The 19780-nt window shown below is 41.8% G+C and overlaps 1 protein-coding gene across 1 annotated transcript; it reads right to left on the bottom strand.

Moving 5' to 3' along the window:
* Window positions 1-1168: 1168 nt before the first annotated feature.
* On the bottom strand, window positions 1169-10997 carry c1ql4a (complement component 1, q subcomponent-like 4). The gene is made up of 2 exons (XM_067593684.1): window positions 10369-10997; window positions 1169-2549 (listed from the first exon to the last, which is right to left on the bottom strand). The coding sequence occupies exons 1-2, from the start codon at window positions 10912-10914 to the stop codon at window positions 2370-2372; spliced, it is 726 nt and encodes a 241-aa protein (XP_067449785.1). The 5' UTR covers window positions 10915-10997; the 3' UTR covers window positions 1169-2369.
* Window positions 10998-19780: the final 8783 nt, after the last annotated feature.

Raw genomic sequence — 19780 nt, 5'->3', positions numbered from 1 at the left:
CAGATTAATGAATAATGAAAATAATCATTAGTTGCACCTCTAGTTTGATTAATCAAAAATAGGGTGTAATTAAGATGGGCATTTTAAGCTATTTACTATGGCACTGTAAACATACTGAACTGTATGTATTCAGCATGACTTCCATGAAATCTACGTGGGAATATCAATGAATTTAAAGATATCAATGAATTGATTTTATTTAATGAAAATGTGAGGAATTCCCTAGATGGAGTTATTGTTATTAGTGGACTGTGCAACAAATGGTCCTGGTTCAAAACCCTGATAAGCAATGTCCATTCAATTCACTGAACACTGAGCCAATTTGGTTTGTTTGTACAATTGATCACGATATTGTTGCATTTAAAAAGTATACATTGGCTGGATTTTTGTGGATCCTGGGTGTATTATAAGCTGAGATCAATATAGCGGTATTAATGTTTGTGTCTTAGACAGTGTCTTAAGACATATTGGAAATCCATGTTGTAGCTGTGTTCAGCCACTGCCTGCCTGCCTGTTTCGATCTCAGCTGTAAGTCCACGCAGGCATGTCATATATCCAATTCTCCACAGTCAGTCCAAGTGGTCACTCCAAATAAAACTGAACAAGGGTCTGCATGTGTTTATGACAAATATATATGCCTTTATTCAGCCCTGACCTCTGAGCCCTGATATCCTGTTGCATGGTGGGAGCAGGAAAAAAAGGTTAAACATCTGTGTTTATTCAGATGGCCTTATTTTAATCATTAAGGTTCCAATGCAGGGTGAATCACAACAGGGATTTAATTCATTCTAGCTGGTGTAATTTACTTTGAAGCATAGGGGGAAATATTTTTACAAAGATGAGTTCCAAAATATAGGGAGGCCATTCGATCAGAAGTCACCGGAACGGAGAGCAGAAATGCTCGACTAAATGCTGTCAAGGTAAAGAATGGAATACAGTAGGTGTCTCTTTGCCTGTCATTTTGATGTCATTTCAATCTCAGCTGTAAGTCCAAGCAGGCATGTCATATATCCAATTCTCCATAGTCAGTCCAAGTGGTCACTCCAAATAAAACTGAACAAGGATCTGCATGTGTTTATGACAAATATAGACGCCTTTATTCAGCCCTGACCTTCACCCCATCAAAACAACAAGTGAGAACACAGACAAGGTAGGTATAGATATTTTAATATCAATTGTCTACTCAACGTATTCAACATACCAGATAGCCCATCCCAAGATTACTGTGTTTATACATATCATGATTCTTTGACAGGGTTTCTCAAAAATAAAGTACTAAGTAGGTATGGCAGTGTAATTACAGTAGCATGACTGTAATGTATAATACAACATTTAATGGAAGTAAAACACTGCAGCTGTCACTTCTTCACTGCCTCAGTGTCTTACAGTATCTATATATTCTGCTCATACATACTGACATACCCACACACACACACACACACACACACACATACACACGCTCACACACGATATTGTCAATAATGCACTTGGCAATTAAAACTTCATCACACACAAGTGCCATCCATAAAATGTGTTGCGATGTGTTGCCTTGTATGTTCTGTGTTATCTTGCCGCATGATATCCTGTTGCATGGTGGGAGCAAGAAATAAAGGTTAAACATCTGTGTTTATTCAGATGGCCTTATTTTAATCAGTACTGTCCCAATGCAGGGTGAATCACAACAGAGATTTAATTCATTCCAGCTGAGGTAATTTACTTTGAAGCATAGGGGGAAATATTTTTACAAAGACGAGTTCCAAAATCTAGGGAGGCCATTCGATCAGAAGTCACTGGAACGGAGAGCAGAAATGCTCAACTAAATGCTGTCAAGGTAAAGAATGGAATACAGTAGGTGTCTCTTTGCCTGTCATTTTGATTAATGGCACCCTCAACACCATTATTGCATTAAAAAAAAACAATCAGACTGATGGTGTTTGTTATTTTCTAGTTCACACGATGTCAGTTAATATGGAACACATTAAAATATTTTAGATATTTCAGAGCCACAATGTGCAATTGTTATGTGCACCTATACTGTACATATTCTGAAATTCATGTTTGCACACAAAAGGCGCCAATAAATGCATTTGCTCATGATGACGGGCTCAGTATCACACAAATTATTCCACTTATCTCTGATTTCACTTGTTCCACTCTTTTGCAGTCTTTTAGTATTGTCAGGATGTCTGTATGTGTGTGTGTGTGTGCTTGCTTGCATGCAGGTGTGTATATGTTTTTTTTGTGTACATGTAGGCATTGTGCATGTGCGTGTATGTGTATTAATTTGTCCTACTTGTCTGTGTTAGTGTGAATACGTGTATGATGTGTGTTTTTCTAACCGCTCCATTCTCAGTCAGTCAGGATTAGATTCAGTCTGGGTAGATGAGGAAGCCAGAGAAGGTGCTGTACTTGTTTGTGTTCCCTCCGTGGACCTTCCCGCCATCCAGCTGCACACACACCTCATCGCCCACGTCCAAATGCAGGATCACACTGTTGGAGGCGTAGTCGTAATTCTGATCAGCGTCCTGAGCGATGGCGCTGGCTCTTACCTGTCACCCACAGAGGACATACGCATTGACAATTAGAACGTGGACAAAACTGAACAAACACTTGCAAATGTCACCGCCACTTTCTCAACAGCTCCGCGCACCCATCAGCTCTTTAAAACTAAAACTATCTCATTCTCTTCCTCTATCACATTTGTCTTTCAGGCTCGGTCGTGATCAATTATTAACAGCCTTAAAATGAAATACTCCTGAGTATGACACCACCTCCTTATGAGATCCACAGTCATGATGGATAAACAGATGGATGGTATTGTGACCTGTGACCCCAGAGGTGGACTGAGAGCACAGCCACTCTGCCTTTTATTGATCAGCTGTGGCCGGGGCTCGGGGCAGAGGACCGAAGATGGAGAACTGATTGGGTTGTGAAGATAAGCGGACTCGCTGGGGACAACAGGTTGTCTATGGGGAAACTAGCTCGGCCGAGAAACAGCATCACTATCCACACCAGCTATTGACCTGTTGCTTATGATCCCAGGCCAGCTCAATATGCATGATATTGAGTGGCTATGCCTAAGCCAGACAGTTTCACATTTGCATGCTGCATGTGAGTTTGGTCTTATTGACCCAGCAGCAGTGGATCTTTACTTGTTTGTTAACACATTTAATTGGGTTTACTCGTTGTAGACGTTTAAATACACATGCCTGGATTGAGCTACAATTGTAGAGAAAAGACGAATTGTGAATGTCTTAGTGTGCCTTTCATCTTACTACTGTATAATTTAATTGAATGTGAGTGCATATATATGTAGGCATTACAAAAGTTTAATACGGGCCAATCATATAGTATGACTCAACAATATAAATGACTGCTCTTTTTTTTTTTTTTTTTTTTTTTTTTTGCTGTACAGCCATTTCAGCTTCTAGTCTATAAGTATAATTATATACTAGATTGAATTCTTAAAAACCTCCTAAGTAGGATGTATCAATAATTCTGGTGCAGCGGCTCCAATCATCAGATATGTGTCAGCCATCAGTGGCCTTGTGTCTGGCTCAGTGTCCATCTACGGTGGGAGCACTCAATCTATGTCAGCAGCCAGACAAGCCACGCACATCTCCATGACAGCCACAGAATATGATCTGCAACTCAACTACCATCATGTCATTCCCATCACTGGGGCCCTTTCTCCCCAACGAGCATGCATCAATTCGAAAACAGTCAATCGCGGAGCAACAGAGCCTGAATTACTGTGACTAAAAAATATGTTCTTTTTCCCTCTGCACCAATCCGTTTTGCCCTCGTCTGAACACATTGTTCACCATCTATCAACTCTGGAGTTGTGTTCCCTCGCCTGGACACTATCTGTAGAGCTCCTTAAATGAGATGCTGCAACCAGCATACTGCATGTTGGGGACCAGTGGGTAAGCATGTCCCTGTCCACTCTAAACCAGATTGATTAAGGGAGCAGAGAAGTCGATCTCCTGAGGCTTCACAGCTCAACAACCACACAGTAAAACCGACCACAGCTATTGTTACACCACTAGTCCAGTTTCATTAGATTTCAGATTCTACAGTCCGTAGGTGTTTTTAGTCTTATCTAATGTAGACCACCAATGGATAAAATGGTTATAACTGCAGAGCTACTCAGCTTTCTAATTTCAGTGTAGGATAAGTATACACTGTAAGCCTTATTATGTAGGAAATGTTAAATATAATTAAAATACACACTGGAGCAAGGAAATGAATGTCTGGTACAGTGATACCTGTTCTTCAGTCTGTCTATAAATGACAGACTGTCTGGGATGTGGAGAAGTTGAAAGGCATGCCTGCACAGACAACATACAGTAATACCTGTTCTTCAGTCTGTCTAGAGATGACAGAGACTGTCTGGGATGTGGAGAACTGAAAGGCATGTCTGCACAGATAACCAGAAACCTGGGTATTATTAGAATCATGTTTAAGGTAATGTCTAATTTCTTAAATTTCTTATGTAATTTTTATTTTGTTCAAATAGTTCTCCTAGCCTGTCTGTGCTGCTGTAACATAACCATAACCTAAATAACCAGGTTATTGTATGTTTCAATGTGAACATTGTGTAATGAATATGAATAAAATCAGTATGAGACTCATAAATGGTGTGCATGTATGTAAGCCCATTGCAACCCTGTGTCTTACAAATTCTATTTATATACTACTGATTTGCCACAGCAAGTACGTTTTAAAGAAATGTGCTGTTTATGGGTGAAGTTGAATAGAATGAAAACATCAGTAAGTTAGCTGATTTTGAAAAGATCAGAGCTATGAGGATCATATGACATTGTCCTGAGGTTAACAAGCTAAATGATTTAATTATTTGCTCTCTTCATGGAAATATGGTGCAAATGGAGAGATAAAAATATTCTAATGTAATCTGACATCATTTATATATTTTAAAAGACAGGCTCACAGTTTTTCAAGTCTGTCTTAAAACAACAGTCAGGTGACCAAATGAATAATGAAAGAAGTTTTCCTCCTGTTCATACTAGCTATTAAAAGATCCCCTTCAAATGTGTTTTCAATGTAAGTGATGGAGGCCAAAAGACACAGTGTGTCCACACAGTTATTTTGTGAAAAAAGGCATTTAAAAGTTTAGCTTATACGAGGCTTCAACAGTCAGAGTTAGTCATATCAAGTGGATATCTGCCACATTTACAGTCTTATTAGCATAAAATTCCCTCTCATTTTTCCTCAGACAGTATTTCCCTGTTGAGCTGCCGTGGAAATATAGTAACAAAAAAAGGGACTTTGGCACTAAAAAGATGCTGGACATTGAAAGATGTCTGCTTGATTTGACTAATTTGGACGGCTGATGCTTCATATTAGCTTCAGATAAACAAGGCTTGTGGACTTTGTCCCCCATCACTTACATTGTAAGTGCATGATGAAAGGATCTTCTAATGTCCAGTATGAACAGGAGGAATGATTATGGCACAAAAAACCTGTTTCAGTGTTGATTTGGGCACCTGACTATTGTTTTAAGACAGACTTGAAAAACTGTGAACTCGTCCTTTAATCTATTTTGGTTATGTTCTTCATCAATTTCTCTTACATTTAGTTTCTTTATCAACAGTCCATCAGTGGTAAGTATTTGAACAGAATGTGACTAGTTACAAATACATGCTGGATGTAAGAACATTTACAGTATTTACAATATACTTATTTAGCATTTAGGAAATATCGCATTCTTATGTTGTAAAATCAGATCAGTAGATGTTTTTTTTTAAGTTTTGGGGACCTTGTGTTACCCAGCCTGCCCAATTAGTATAATTAAACACTGAACATAATTCAGCCTTTCTTAGGCCCTCATAAGACCATCTCTCAAATAACGACACCAATCCATTCATTCAGTCATCTGTAAAGGTTATATTGTTGTTCTGCTTGACATGTGTAGTGACAGCCAATATCACATTTGCATCTTTGGCTGCTTCTGACAGTGATGCGGTTGTTGTGACTTCCTATCGACACCAGGCATATGTCATCCTGCTCATTATTTTAGCCAAACAGTGTAACAGAGGGAGACGTAGTGAGATCTTTCCCCTTTTCCCCCCTCAGGCCCTCTCAGATACTCATGACTTAATGCATTGAAGTGTGGTTGAATTCTTTACGCCATAATAACCACTCTAATAACTCAGTGTTGAGATCATTTTGCAAATATATGATATATGAATTGGTGCTTCAGCTGATGTTCCTATGTGTGAAGGAATAATACAAGCCATCCATTAATGCAGATACCAGACAGAGAGGCATAAGAGGGAGGCGGTGGGATTAGGACAGGAAGCCGACAGAGGAGATGGATACGGCTGGAGGACACAGACTGATCCGTGTGAACCAGGCAGCACACTGCGCTGATCCCGGAGCTGGAAGGGTTGTGAGCCGTAAGGCAAGGGCCCCCAGGGCTTGCCTGTGGCTGTCTCTGTCTCCGCCTAGCCCTTTCGTTATAAGGCCTCCAGTAAACACGCCTGGGAGCAGAGGGGACCACAGGCAAGGAGGAAGGAGTTGGGAGGGGTGGTGGTGGTGGTGGTGTGGGGAGCGGCTGCAGTGTCATTTTCTATACAAGTGGAGCCGCAGTGCAGAAGACAGACAAGGGTAGACAAAACGAAGTGAGAGGGGAAAAAAAAAACAAAAACAAGGGCCAGAGGGTTGAGGAAAGGGGAGGGAGGGGGCCTAGAGTAACAGACTGATCAAGCAAGGCTATTTTGTGAGACCAGGGAGATGTGGGGGTATATGAAGTCTTGTTTTTATCTGTGGTGCTGTGCTCCACTGGTAATAAAACTGACAGGATTCATTCACTGTGATATACTGACCTCTTAGAGCGGAGACAATAGAAAAGTAGCTGTTAAACTTACCTAAGGGACCCCAGCACATGGTAGGAGGGTTGGGGAGGGGGGCGATGTTGTGGAAATAGAATATTTATTGAACAGGTTTTCCCTCTCCTCTGGGAGCCCAGGGATTACATGGTGACAAACGAATGCATTGAACTATACCTTAGATTGCTATTACCTCCTGCCATTCAGTTTTACAGTCTATGGACAGCAGCACAATAAGAATCATACCTGTGCACAGCATGAGTGGAACTGACTTATCTTAATTAGTATGCTGTGTTTCATTATAACTCATTATACTATGTTATTTAGATATCTTTTAGACTAAAAAGACAACATTTGACTTGTCTTCATAAAAGAAATTCTGCTATGTATCTAACTCTTGCTCCTTGCTCTGGGGCTAATTATATTTCACCTGTAGCATATCTGTGTCTCTGTACTGGGAAAGTTAATACAGGTACCGGTCATTATAGCGAGTGATGACATTTTAACACTACTGTGTGAAATAACTTGACCTTTAACTGAGCTATTAAAAGAGTCTATGACAGGTGAAAAAACAAGGGAGAGATTAAATGGGAGCCCAGCCAGTATCTATTTGTCTACATTGCACATTGTATTAAGAATATTTCATAGATGTACAGTGGTGCATTATAGGAATATAAATGAGTAGGTGAGCAGCTCACATACCAATTAATGAGGAGAAGTTCTGTTGAGAATGTACGCATGACGTATTACCATCCTTCACAGCATAAAGCATGCAACATTAGCATAGACTGTCTAATAACATTTGCTACCAAGCTGGAATATTAAGTAGCATACAACCCATATATCCTTGACAGTAAATTAGGAATAGAGTGATTAAACACATTTATAATAGCAGTGGCACCAATGGGAAGTGCATTCATCACTATTTAAGTTGAGCAAGGTTAAATCAATATTAAATCATTAAGTATCATAAGCATATAATTCAGATCCAACTGCTCAAACTGGGTTATGAAATTTGGCATTGCATGCTTTGTGTTTTCTAACTATGCAAATAACATTGGTGTGGGTGAGGGTCAGCTGAGGAGGAACAGGGTGTAATGGTATTGAGCAAACATTCACATTACACATTGTAATTGCGCTGTAAGTCAATTACTGTCATGTTACAAACATGGAAGCAACTGAAGTGTGACCCTTTTCAATCACAAATCCCCTGACTCTGAAGTCCTGTCATGCTGCAATGATTTGTGAAAGTTAGATTGAGGTGTGAGCAGGTAGGCTTTACAGAGTGGGGATTTAGTAAAGGTAATAGGTATTGGATCTACAGGAATCCCATGGAAGCCCTGCCACTGTCAGCACATCCTCGAGATATCCTGGCATCACATTATACCGCACTCATGTCACATGACACAAATCATCTCTCTAGTTTCATTTATGCAACAGCCACCGCACAGTCCAACAGCCAATGCAGTAAGCCAGTGGTAAACAAACAGGCAGAGTTTTATATTAAGCATTACCAGAAGAAGAAGTTGTTTCAGAATTAATTAGCTTATTGCTTTTAAACTGCCTCTAACAGGCACCTGCAGTTCTTGAATTGGTGCATAAACACAGTTTGTAGACCAGTTTTCTCTCTTCTTCTGAGTGGCCTTGATCACTTGTCAAGCCAAGACGTGTGGAGTGGGTGCCCATTGGTCATCGTGCCTGATCTCATCCTGGCCTTCACTACCAGCCTCCCTGATGCCTCGTCTACCAGCCCACTGTCTCCAAACCTCCATTAAGTCATCTATCTTCCTCTGCTCCACCCCCGATCTCCCCATCAACTCACTTGTCTTGTTTTGCTCTCCTTTCCACTGTTTCCAAGTGGACGTCTCAGCATGTCCCTGTCATGTCAAGTCTCTTGTGTTTCATTCATTCTCACTGAAACTGTCCTGAGTCCTACATCTGTTTGACTGGCTGCCAAACAAACACAAGATTACAAAATGACCTTATCTGTTGAGATACAAAGGTTCCAGCACAAACGGAATGGAAAGGTGACAAAATTGTGGCTATGGCTATGTTTTTTTTTTGTTTTTTTTGGTTAACAGTGGGCGGACAAAATATCCAATAAAGCCTCAGCACCTACGGCAATGGTAAAACAGGCCGTTTGATTGTACAGTCAGGAATACAACCTGTCAAACATAGTGCCCATTTAGTAAACCCTAGCCACTGCCTCAGGCAGAGTACTGCCTCGGGGCTTCAATAACTCCAAACATGATCAGGCATTCTGCAGAATTTCATTTACACTCCATTTTCATGTACCAGCAGATCTGTTTAGGTAGATCACTGTTAGGTGAGTGCTCTATTTAACAGAACTGTTTAACGGGGCCAACTGACAGGTGTCAGATGGACCTGGGTGAGGTTAAGTAATTGAGTTGAGCGAAAAGATAATTAATGGAGAATCAATGAACAAGCTGGGGAGGGGTTAGAAGAGGAAAGTATAGCGGGTGTGCATGGGATCTAATCTAAGATGTATACATTATTTAGCAGGCTAAGATGACTTGAATGACAATATAGGACATTAGAAAGGCAGTTTTAAACACACATTCACCTTTGTGGTCACATGCATATACAATCAAATGATGGTTAATGATGAATGATTTTCAACATTTAATTTTACATCTTGCCAAGTCTAAATGAACTATCCTAATTCAGCTTTATTTAGTTTAAACTGTGGTGATAAACCATATAGTATACATTAACCCGTTATAGCCTGTTTGCGCTTGTTTGAACAGTCCTTGGTTAGCCTGCACCGCATGTCTAGAGAGTGAGGGTTTGAGTAGAGAAGATTTGCATTTAAAGTCCTTGATGAATGAATGAATCTAAAATGCAACTTGAAGAATGTTTCCTGAATTTGGAGTCCTCTGATTAAATCCCTGTGATTTATCCCACCTCTTCTCTCCTCCTCCCCCCATCAGCTCCTCTGTCTTTAATTAGTGTCTGGGGAATGAGGGAGTGGATGAGTGGACTGTCAATTTTACATTTATTATTTATTTAGCTGAGGTGTAAACTGACTGGTCCACGTACTGACAGACATTTCTCCTGTGCTCTTTTGCACTTCTGTTTAGGCGATAATCAAGCTCTGTGTATGATACTTACTAATTAGACTCTTCCTTTTGGCGGCATGTGCATTCTGCCACTTGTCATTTAGCCACAGTACATGTGAGAATGCAAATATCTGTGGCTGTGATTTTAGACTGTATAGCATGAATTCCCCTTAATGAGGCGAAAGATTGCTATTTCATTCTTTGGCTGTCATGTTGCCACCTGCTAAGTGGAATGTGCTCTGAATCTGAAGTGCTCAATGTTACAGAGGTGAATGTGAGTCAATGGTAACACAGGTCAACAGTGAAAAAAATCTGTTGCATGGTCGTGTGTGTGCATACATACCTACATACGTATGTACATACGCACACATAAATACACACCCTCTGCTGTACACACACTTTCATGCATGCACATACTCACACACACATTTACTAACCATGCCATTCTTCTTCAGGTCGGCCCACATGCTGGTCCCGTCACCACCTCTCATTAGAACATGGTAGGTGAAGAAGTAGATGCCAGGCAGAGGGCAGGTGAATTTGCCAGTGCTGGGCTCATAGTAGTTACCTACATTGGTCACCACATCGTCAAACTTCAGTATTTCACTCCCCTCATGCTGCTTACGTAGCCCTGCGTAGAAGGCAATTTTAGGAGTGTAGAGTGATGGAGAATAGCCACCAGGACCTGGACCTGGGGGCCCCTGCGGCCCTGGTTTGCCTGGCTCTCCAGGGGGTCCACGTGCTCCTGGAGGGCCAACGGCCCCTGGAGGACCACGGAGCCCAGACTTTACCTTCTTCCCAGAGTAATCCTGGGGTGGAGGAGACACAACTGTCAGCTCCTGGCCTGGCTGAGAGGTGGCATAGGGGTCACAAACCATCCTGCAGCTTCCAAGCATTTCATAATGGCTCCCTGCACTTCCGGTGGTCCCTCCTTTGGTTGTGTGAACCAGCAGGGGAATGGCCACCAATAATATTAGAACCATGGCCACACCTACAGCAGCTCCAATGACACGTTTCCTGCGGCTGAGCCGCGAAGCGGCCAGCGTCAGGAAGTCCTCTTCCCCCTTGGCTGGAATAGTGCCGGCCAGGATGAAGCCTCTCAGAAAAGCAGTATGGTGTGAAAAGGTGAAGAAGGATGTGGAGAGGAGTGGAGGGGGAAAGTGTATCACTAGGCCAGGTACGAGAGAAAGGTAAAATGGCAGATGGCCAGAGGGAAACAACCAGATGAGATTATCCAAGAGGAATGTTAAAGATGTCCAGTGGGCCAAGTACAAGATTTTTAAAAGCCTAGAGCCTTAAAAAGATGAAAACTTTAGACACCACAGTGTTTAAGGACATAAACGCAAAAATCTGCATCTCAGATTTGTGGTGACACACCACAAAAAACATAATTATCTGATGAAGTCTCTTTGTTTAACTTATTCTGTCGTCCTCTGGTTCCGTTCAATTGTCAGCATCAAAGAGGAACCATGACTGTCAGTGAGAGGTTTGTTGTGAAAGCGGAGCTTATTAAAAGTGCTCTGAAATGAGTGCTGGTGCCAAATTCAGCTTATTGAGGAGGGCCTGGGGGTACTGTTTGTTTTGTTGGATGAAGTATAATTTACAGTTTCTTTAAGGAAAAATCTTCTCTCAAGCCCCCCCTGCAAAGCACAGGATTTCACTTCATGTGGATGTCTCACTTAATGCCATGACTGTAAGTGACAAAAGGTAATCAGAGATATTTTCCTGACACAGTCATTTTGTTTCCACTGGCCACGTTAAAGAGCTGCCGTTTTCAGGAAACCAATAACACTTTTCTCAACCTGGGTGTGCTTTTGATAGATTCCTCCTCTGGCTATATGTGGATCTGAAAAGGATAGCAAACAGAGCAAAGACACTCAATAATTGATTTGCTCGTATTTACCACTGTTATATAAATAACTGAACTGTAATACAATTGCATGAATTCAAATCATGTTTTAAATTAAACTATAAAGATAATTAAAAAAAATAAATATAATGGCAATAATGTTTTCTAGAAATAAGCAGAATTATTCCTTTATTTTATTTTTATTATATGTGATATAAATCACATAAAAATAGGATATTATCTACAACGCCGTGAACATTTTTCTGGTTATATTTAAAACTGCTAAAAGAAATAGGAAGATTCTTAAAAACTCACCATCTGTTCTTTATAATCCAAAACTATTTCGGGAAGATAGGCTAAAATTCTCTGTGCATCAGTCCTCTCCGCGTCCCACAAAAATGACTGAAGACTTTGGACCGCTGAAGTGCCAAATGGAGAGTTGGAGAGCCGACGGGCGCGCAGGAGATGCCAGGAAAGTGATGAGAGTTTCCTAATCAGCGCTTAATCCCCTCTTTTCTGTCTAGGTAGAAAATTGAGTTTAAATGCCGCTAACGTCTGAGAAAATAAAGCCCAGAAAATACTTATTAGAACACTTTTTTGGCGCAATTCCAAATGAGGGAAGCGCGGCAATCTGACGCTCCCATCTACAGTGTCTGTCCACTGTAGGCTATCGCCTATTGCAGTGCTTGGTCCATGGGCAGTCCTCGTCGACACCTGTTAGATCTCTCTCTCTCTCTCTCTCTCTCTCTCTCTCTCTCTCTCTCTCTCTCTCTCTCTCTCTGCTCTTCCACGTCTCTAATAAAAACTGTAGTCCACACAGCCAAATTCATGAATATTGAATTTATTGCCAACCTACAGTGTTTCTCTCCTGATTTTTTAATTTTATCCTTTAATTTTTATTATTATTTGTGATCCAGTAACAAACTGTACATTTATTTCCATGTAAACTGATTAAAACGTAGGCTGGACTGCACCGCTGCTTCCCATCTGTGTCTTGTTAGCCTGACATTCACCTGTTGTTAGAGGCAAACTCTTTACAAGCCAAATGTTTGATAAAGTGCTGCAAAACGTAGGCAGATGTTTTCATCTTCCGTGTGCCGGGGAAGGGAGGACAGAGGAGGGTGACTAAGTAAAAGCTGCCTCGGCATGATGTGTGAGGAATGGAGAGGAGACACTAAATGTTCCCCAGACCATTGTCTGTGTGTGTGACTCGCATCCCACAGCTATAAAGCCTCATTAGTGAGACACCCTGCCCCACACATTGTGCTGTTCTTTTTCCTAAAACCTTGCACACAAACACATGTAATGCCTGCACTATGGCTTACATATACATACACACAAACACACATGCACACATATAGATATATGTAGCTATACAAAGGGTTTCTCCACCATTAGTGATGGAAGGCCATGTTTTATATTCTTGTACCAACATTTTCTCACTGATGCAATGACAATATAGAAACAATGTGGTACCATGTGGGCTAAAATATGTTTCCTATAATTTTAGTTACCACCATTTCACATTCACTGGTGACCATCTTTAATTTCAGGAACATCTTGGGTAGATTTTTAGCTCATAACATCACCTGTGTCACCTGTTTGACAGGCACGATCGCAGATCTGCAAGTTTAAAGTTTAATGGCCGGAGCAAGGGGAATAGGTCTACATACAGTATTGATAACCCCATTTTCATCAACCACCACCTCTTTGACCTCCTTCTCCTCAAATATGATGACCACTGTCTGGCAATATAGGGATCATCTGACCTGATCCCACCAGACATAGAGAGGCGGATAATCACAGACTTGTAAGGTGGTTTTCCAAGGATGGGTTGGATTTAGTGGGAAATTGAGGTGGAGGGCGTGGAAAGTTTGGGAAGCGATGGCCTGTGATATTTCCATCGGGAAATGTTGGTAGAGCTGAGCAGCGCAGGGACAAGTTAAATGCTGTGTCAGTCCCAGTTTGCGGGTCAGTCAGTCTGGCCCACTAGAACAGTGCTCAGAGGTCCTAAGCAGCATGGGGCAGATAATCATCGCCAACAGTCAGAGGCAATATGCTCAGGATTGGATTTTTAAAGCCTGTTAAAATATTACTGAGGTGATTAATATTGAAATATGCGCATGTCTTTCAGCTGTCTGTCTCCCCCTCTCTCCCTATTCTCTTCTTGATTTGTTCCCCTTAGTATTCACACCTACCTAATATTTGAACATTATGCATTATGTTGATGAAATGTGTGTCTTTAATTCAGTGCAACTGCGTTATCATATCAGTTGCTCTAACTGCACTGTGACACACACAGTCTCTACTGTCACCAATAGCAAAAAGAGTCATATAGGAGAATTAGTACTGGGCTGTTTGAGTTATTAGCTTGTTTAATAATTAATTTCATATATTATGATACACCAAGCATAAATCTCTGTCTTTTGTGCAAACACCTGCATAATTTGAGATCTAGCTTTTCTCTCTTTTGTTCTGTGCAAACAAGAGAGGAGCAGGAACTTATTTATGGCCAAATTACTCATGTTATATTTCTCTTCTGCTATGGCTGGTTTGTCTGCATGTTTCCCTAAAGACATACTAATTCTTCAATTCAGCCATCCACAGCAACATTTAAATAACTCCACACTTTTAATTCTTCTAATTTATGAAATGCATGGCACAAAACAAACCCGATGTTTCTTGCGAGCAGAGTAATAATGCGCTGAACCATCTCAGTCAGTGATATATGTCTCATACGTCATACACAGGTATGTGACATATTGTGTTTTGCTTTGAGAGAGTGGCACCGTCGCACAATCCACACAAGCGCAGGGAGTGTGACCAACACATACTGAGCATCAGCTCTGAGGGATGATGGCATATCGTCCCCAAGAGGCACATATAGCTGCCGGAGGGCCGCCACTCCCAGGGGGGCCACTGCTCACGTCTTCCACGGTTAACACTGACAGGAATCCAGCTATCAAGCTCCCTTTCTTTGCTATGTAGATTACTCTCTTGTAAATCAATTTAGAGGTCATTAGGGATATAAAGAGGTGATTTGGGACAAGTCTAAAACCAGCGAATCTACAAGAAATGTACAGCTGAGGAAAGACAACCACATTGCTGCATTTAAAGTCATGTCTGCATACGAGGCATAACATGTAAATGTAGATACATCTGGTACATTTTGACCCTTGACAATAAGGCTCCTGTGAGATATATCGTGGTGTATAAAACAAAAGAAATGGAGGTCTGGCCACACAGAAAATATGTCACATTTTTAGCGAGATAATTCAGAGATCAATATGAAGTTTGTTTATTCAGGCCCACTAGCCCATGTGTCACATTGCTCCTGCACTCTAATATGAAATGCATTATTTTCTCCCTGACTTACCTGAGCATGTGTGCTTACCGTACAGTAAGTGTATATTTGTAAGCAGCACGTGCAGTTGTGGATGTGTCTACATCCTGGTGCTGTGCTGTTTCATTAGGCTCTGATTATGGGGCTTGATGCAGAGTGACAGTGCACAGATTGAGTTGCACAGCCACTCTAATTCTCTCTATTAATAACAACCCTCCACACTGCCGTCCTGAACTACATTTATTAATCACAATTTGTCATCTGTCCAATGCTCCACCCTCTCCTTCTCCCTTTTCTCTCGCCCTCCCTCTCTTTAGCTGTGTTCTCCTCCTCCTCCAGCAGGGCCTGTTATCCCCTGCACCCCCCCACCCCACCCGCCACCCCCCACCCCCCCACACCTCCTCCCACCCCTCACCCCAGCTCCGTTCGCCTTCAGCTCAGAGACATGGTCCAGCATACAGAGGGATGTTCTCACTCTCCTCCCTCACACTCTTCTGCTTGCTCACTTTAACAGCACTCTGGAAGGAGTCTGATTAATCAAAAGCTCTCCAGCTTTAATTGGCCAAATAACAGTCAACAACCTGTATTGTGTGGACTGTTCTGGTGGCAATCTACCGAAGATTATAATAAATTGTAATAAAACAAATCTCGATATGCAATCACAGAACAGTTATGATGCTCTTTGCTGGCCCTGCAAACCTTGTACAACATGATGTATCATTATAGATATGTTCAGCCATTCACTGAGATAACATGCAGTGGTCCTTTGGAACACATTGATTCTTTTTTTTTGCATTAATCCCAGCTATCTGGAATTTCTGTGTACACAAATTGTTGTCATTTAATCAATATCTATGCTGGGATATGCACACTGTATTATCGCATTATTGGTAAGAAAATATTCCCATAACTAAAATTACATTTCAGCCCATGTCTCAGTCAAATGGCCCTTGACCCTACTCAGAAAGATGATTTATGAGTAAGCCAGTCCCCTAGGCCCTGCTGTGCCACTCCAGTTTTCAAGCTGCGTTTATGCTCATTATATTGACACTTTTAGGATATTCATTTATCCTGGTTTCAAATTTCATCACACAGGAGAAGTTTGTTTCTCCAGAACTTACAAACATGTACAAACATGTTGATGCAGTCAGATTGTTCAGTGTTCAGCACGTCATAAAAGCAATGCCTCCACTGCTGTTTGTTGAGGAAGTGGCGGCGGTGTTCTTCTAATTACACCACCCAAACACTCCTCAGCGGTAGTCACCACTACCCACAACACCCTCACACAGAACCAGGGTCCCTCAATTGTTTTCTTTGAGCAGAATGGGTGTTTGGGGGAAACAGAGGCGATTTTCATGTGCAAATGTCAGTCAGTCCGCTCCCAGCAATCACAGGCCCGTCTTCTCCAGAGATCAGGGCTTGAGACACAGCCTGAATAATTTAGCAGCTCTGTGCCACCGTGCTTTAGGGTCGCAACCTTCCAAAGTGATGACAGAAAGACATTGGCTGACTTCCCCTCCCATTCACTCCCATTACCACTTATTTACCGTTCCTGATTCTAAGCAGACAAAGCAGAAGGCCACGTGGGGAAGAAAAATCATCAGCGCTGTATAAACTGTGTCTAAAAGCAGAGCGCAACCAAACAATGACATTTTCAGAGCATCCCCAAGTTGGTGGCGATCCCCTCCTGTGCCACGCTGTGAAATAAACACACACACTCCACACATGATCACCCAAGCCAGCAGTCACAGACAAAAGAGATGATGGACACACAAACAGAAAAGGTCAAGAAGTGACACACAGCCACACATCAGGGACAGATGTCAGAGCCAAAACCTTACCGATGTATGAAAAGTATGGATTAAGATTCAGATAGTGATGGGAATAAAAACATCCAAATCTTCCATTTCAGGAGGAGGAGAGATTACAGTGATTTTTGAGGTATGACAAGGAAAGCATGGAGACATAGAGGACAGAGTGAAAGAAATTGATCCGTCCTTCCTTACAGACACACTCTACATTTCTATCATTCAGAGGGAGACAGACAGTGCTTGGTCTGACAAGGGTGGTCATCACTCGTCTGCAGCAGGGCTCTGACAGCAACATGACGAGGATGAATGGACTGTCGGCTATTCCAACCAAGAAGCATGTTGTTGGAGGAATGATACATTTATCTGCCTCATAATTTCTTTCAATCATGATCAAGTCTTTCACATCACCTGTTCAATTATCCTTCAGTTCTTCCACATGTGTATTTTTGGCCACACATCCTGCAATCTAGATTTTGTATTTCTCATGTCACCACCAGAACTTTTTCCCCTGAACTAACCGCAGAATTCATATCCACTGACTAAATGAGCATTGATTTGTGGTCTTCAGAAAACTACACACGTGGAAATTTAAGATACAGACACACAAAAACAGGCATGACTCCACAGAGTGTCTCCACAATACAGGAGGATATTATTGGAATGTAAGGAAACAGCAGTGAATTGTGTATTAGTGATGCAGTGGGATGTTCCCATAGAGATGTCAATTGTGATAGCCTATTAGTCCAGCTGGTGAGATGCAGGATCGCTAAGAAACACCGGGAGGAATGAACGACACGTCTCGCTTTTCCCTCCACACCTCCCTCTAACCTGTTGTCATGCACCGCAGCGATACAGTCAGGCAAGTCAAACCTGGTCTGGTCAAACTGCATTTATGAAGAGTTTAGAGCGTCACCGGGCATGTGGTTTGACCTCATGTCACAGGAATGCGTTACAAGGGCAGGCAGAGGGAAGGGAGGACACGAGAGATCCCTCTAAATTATTGAGAGTGATTATTTGGTGACTTATGGTTGGTGGCTGTCAGGGCCGGCATGATAAATTGTGCCAAGCAAGAATTACACTTTCTCGTTTCTCCACTGTCTATTTATCTGCCTTTCTCTGCCTGACCACCCCTTCTCTACCGTACACTCATCCCTCTACCCCCTCTGTCATTGTCCTAGTGAGTTCTCAGAGTGACCTCTGGGGAAGCATGTCCTCAAAAGTCCTATAATTAAGAAGCATGTATGATAACTGTAGCATACACCACAGGTTTTGTTATGCTTTTTTCCTTTCACTTACAATTTGGCATTTGGCTGACAATCTAATTCCGAGCTAAACTCCTTGACGTGCCAAGAGCCTGTACAGATTTGTTGCAGAAAAAAACAGAAGCAGTTATTTTTTTATTCTGTGGTGATATGGAGATGCTTGAAAAGATGAGTTTTCAGCAAATGGTGGACGATGGGGTGTGACTCTGCTTTTCAGACTAGAGAGGGAAGGTCATTGTACCTTTGGGGACCCAGCAGGAAGAGGAGCAGTGACCATGTGGAAAGATGACCAGGGAAAGGAGAGCTAAATGGCTGGCAGCGGCCGATGCATATAGCCTTGGCCTTGAGCTATGGGAGTGTGAGTTTTTACAACAGCACCAGGTTTTTAATTTCTCTACAAACAGCCAGAGGCAGTCTGCACAAGAAGAAGGAGACAGGGGTGATTTGATGAGGATGAAAATGAGGCGGACGGCATCATTCTGAATAAGCAGTGTAATGGAAAAATTCTACTTCTTATACTTTATTTTAACTTAGATGTGTGTAATGGAAACTCTTGACCTGTTGACCTGTTCAAACCGCTGCTTAAGAATGCAGAGGTAAAATTGTGTTATTGTGTAGTTTGACATTTATTGGCAGTTGCTTTGTCTGGCTTCATTTCCACCTTCAAGTTGAGACTCAGACATGTGATGTTGCAGGTATAAATGTGACTGCTTGACTTTGTTCGGGGTCTCCCTGTCTAACTAATTAACCCTAACCCTAACCCTAACCCTAATGCTAACCCTAACCCTAACCCTAACCCTTATGTATAAGTGTGTGGAATAAAACTGTGAAAGACAACTGCTCTTTGTGAATCCGTTTTTATTACAGAAATTTCTGTGACAGCAGCGAGGCCTGGAAGAAGGATTTTGGAGGGTGTTGGAAGAGGGAGTTGCAAAGGAAATGATTAAAGCTCGAACATGGAGCTGGGTTGAGTCCCCAATCTGATGCAGCTCACATTGTAGGTGGAGTTCACTTAGCGAATAGATAAACTGATGGATGAGTGGATGCGCGGTGCAGGGACAATCTTGACTTTGGGTTGAGCCCATTAAAGCTGAGAACTCCTCTCTCAATGAATAATAAGAACATGAAGTTTGAGGTTGTTCTAGACTTCACATGGTGTATGTTATCCTCTTGCCTCTCCTCGAGCGGCTTTGTTTTCCTTTTTATTGTGCACATATCAGGAGAACCATTTCCCATTTTCTAATTGACATTCCCTGTTGCATAATGTTTCTAACTGACTGATCAGGTATCAGAGATGGAGTTCTTTGTGTAAATGCAGTCTGAATAATTCATACAGGGCTGTCAGAGAGAGAGAGAGAGAGAGAAGGGGCATTTTAGAAATCAGCTCGCTAGGCCCCTGACCATGAATAATTGATCTGAACTGATTAAAGTTTGCCGTGATTACCCCTCACCTCCCCAACAGATAAAAATGCCACACCTGTGTTTGCTGTCTCTTTACTTATTCTCCTCCTTCTCTCCATTCTCTCACTCAAACATGTTTCAATTAACCACATGTGATCGCGCTGTGTGTGGTGGAATGTGAGA

The sequence above is a fragment of the Thunnus thynnus genome, chromosome 6 (genome assembly GCF_963924715.1).
Source record: "Thunnus thynnus chromosome 6, fThuThy2.1, whole genome shotgun sequence".
NCBI classification, from domain to species: Eukaryota; Metazoa; Chordata; class Actinopteri; order Scombriformes; family Scombridae; genus Thunnus; species Thunnus thynnus.
The sequence above is the reverse complement of the archived record's forward strand: the minus strand, read 5'-3'. Positions and strand labels throughout refer to the sequence as shown.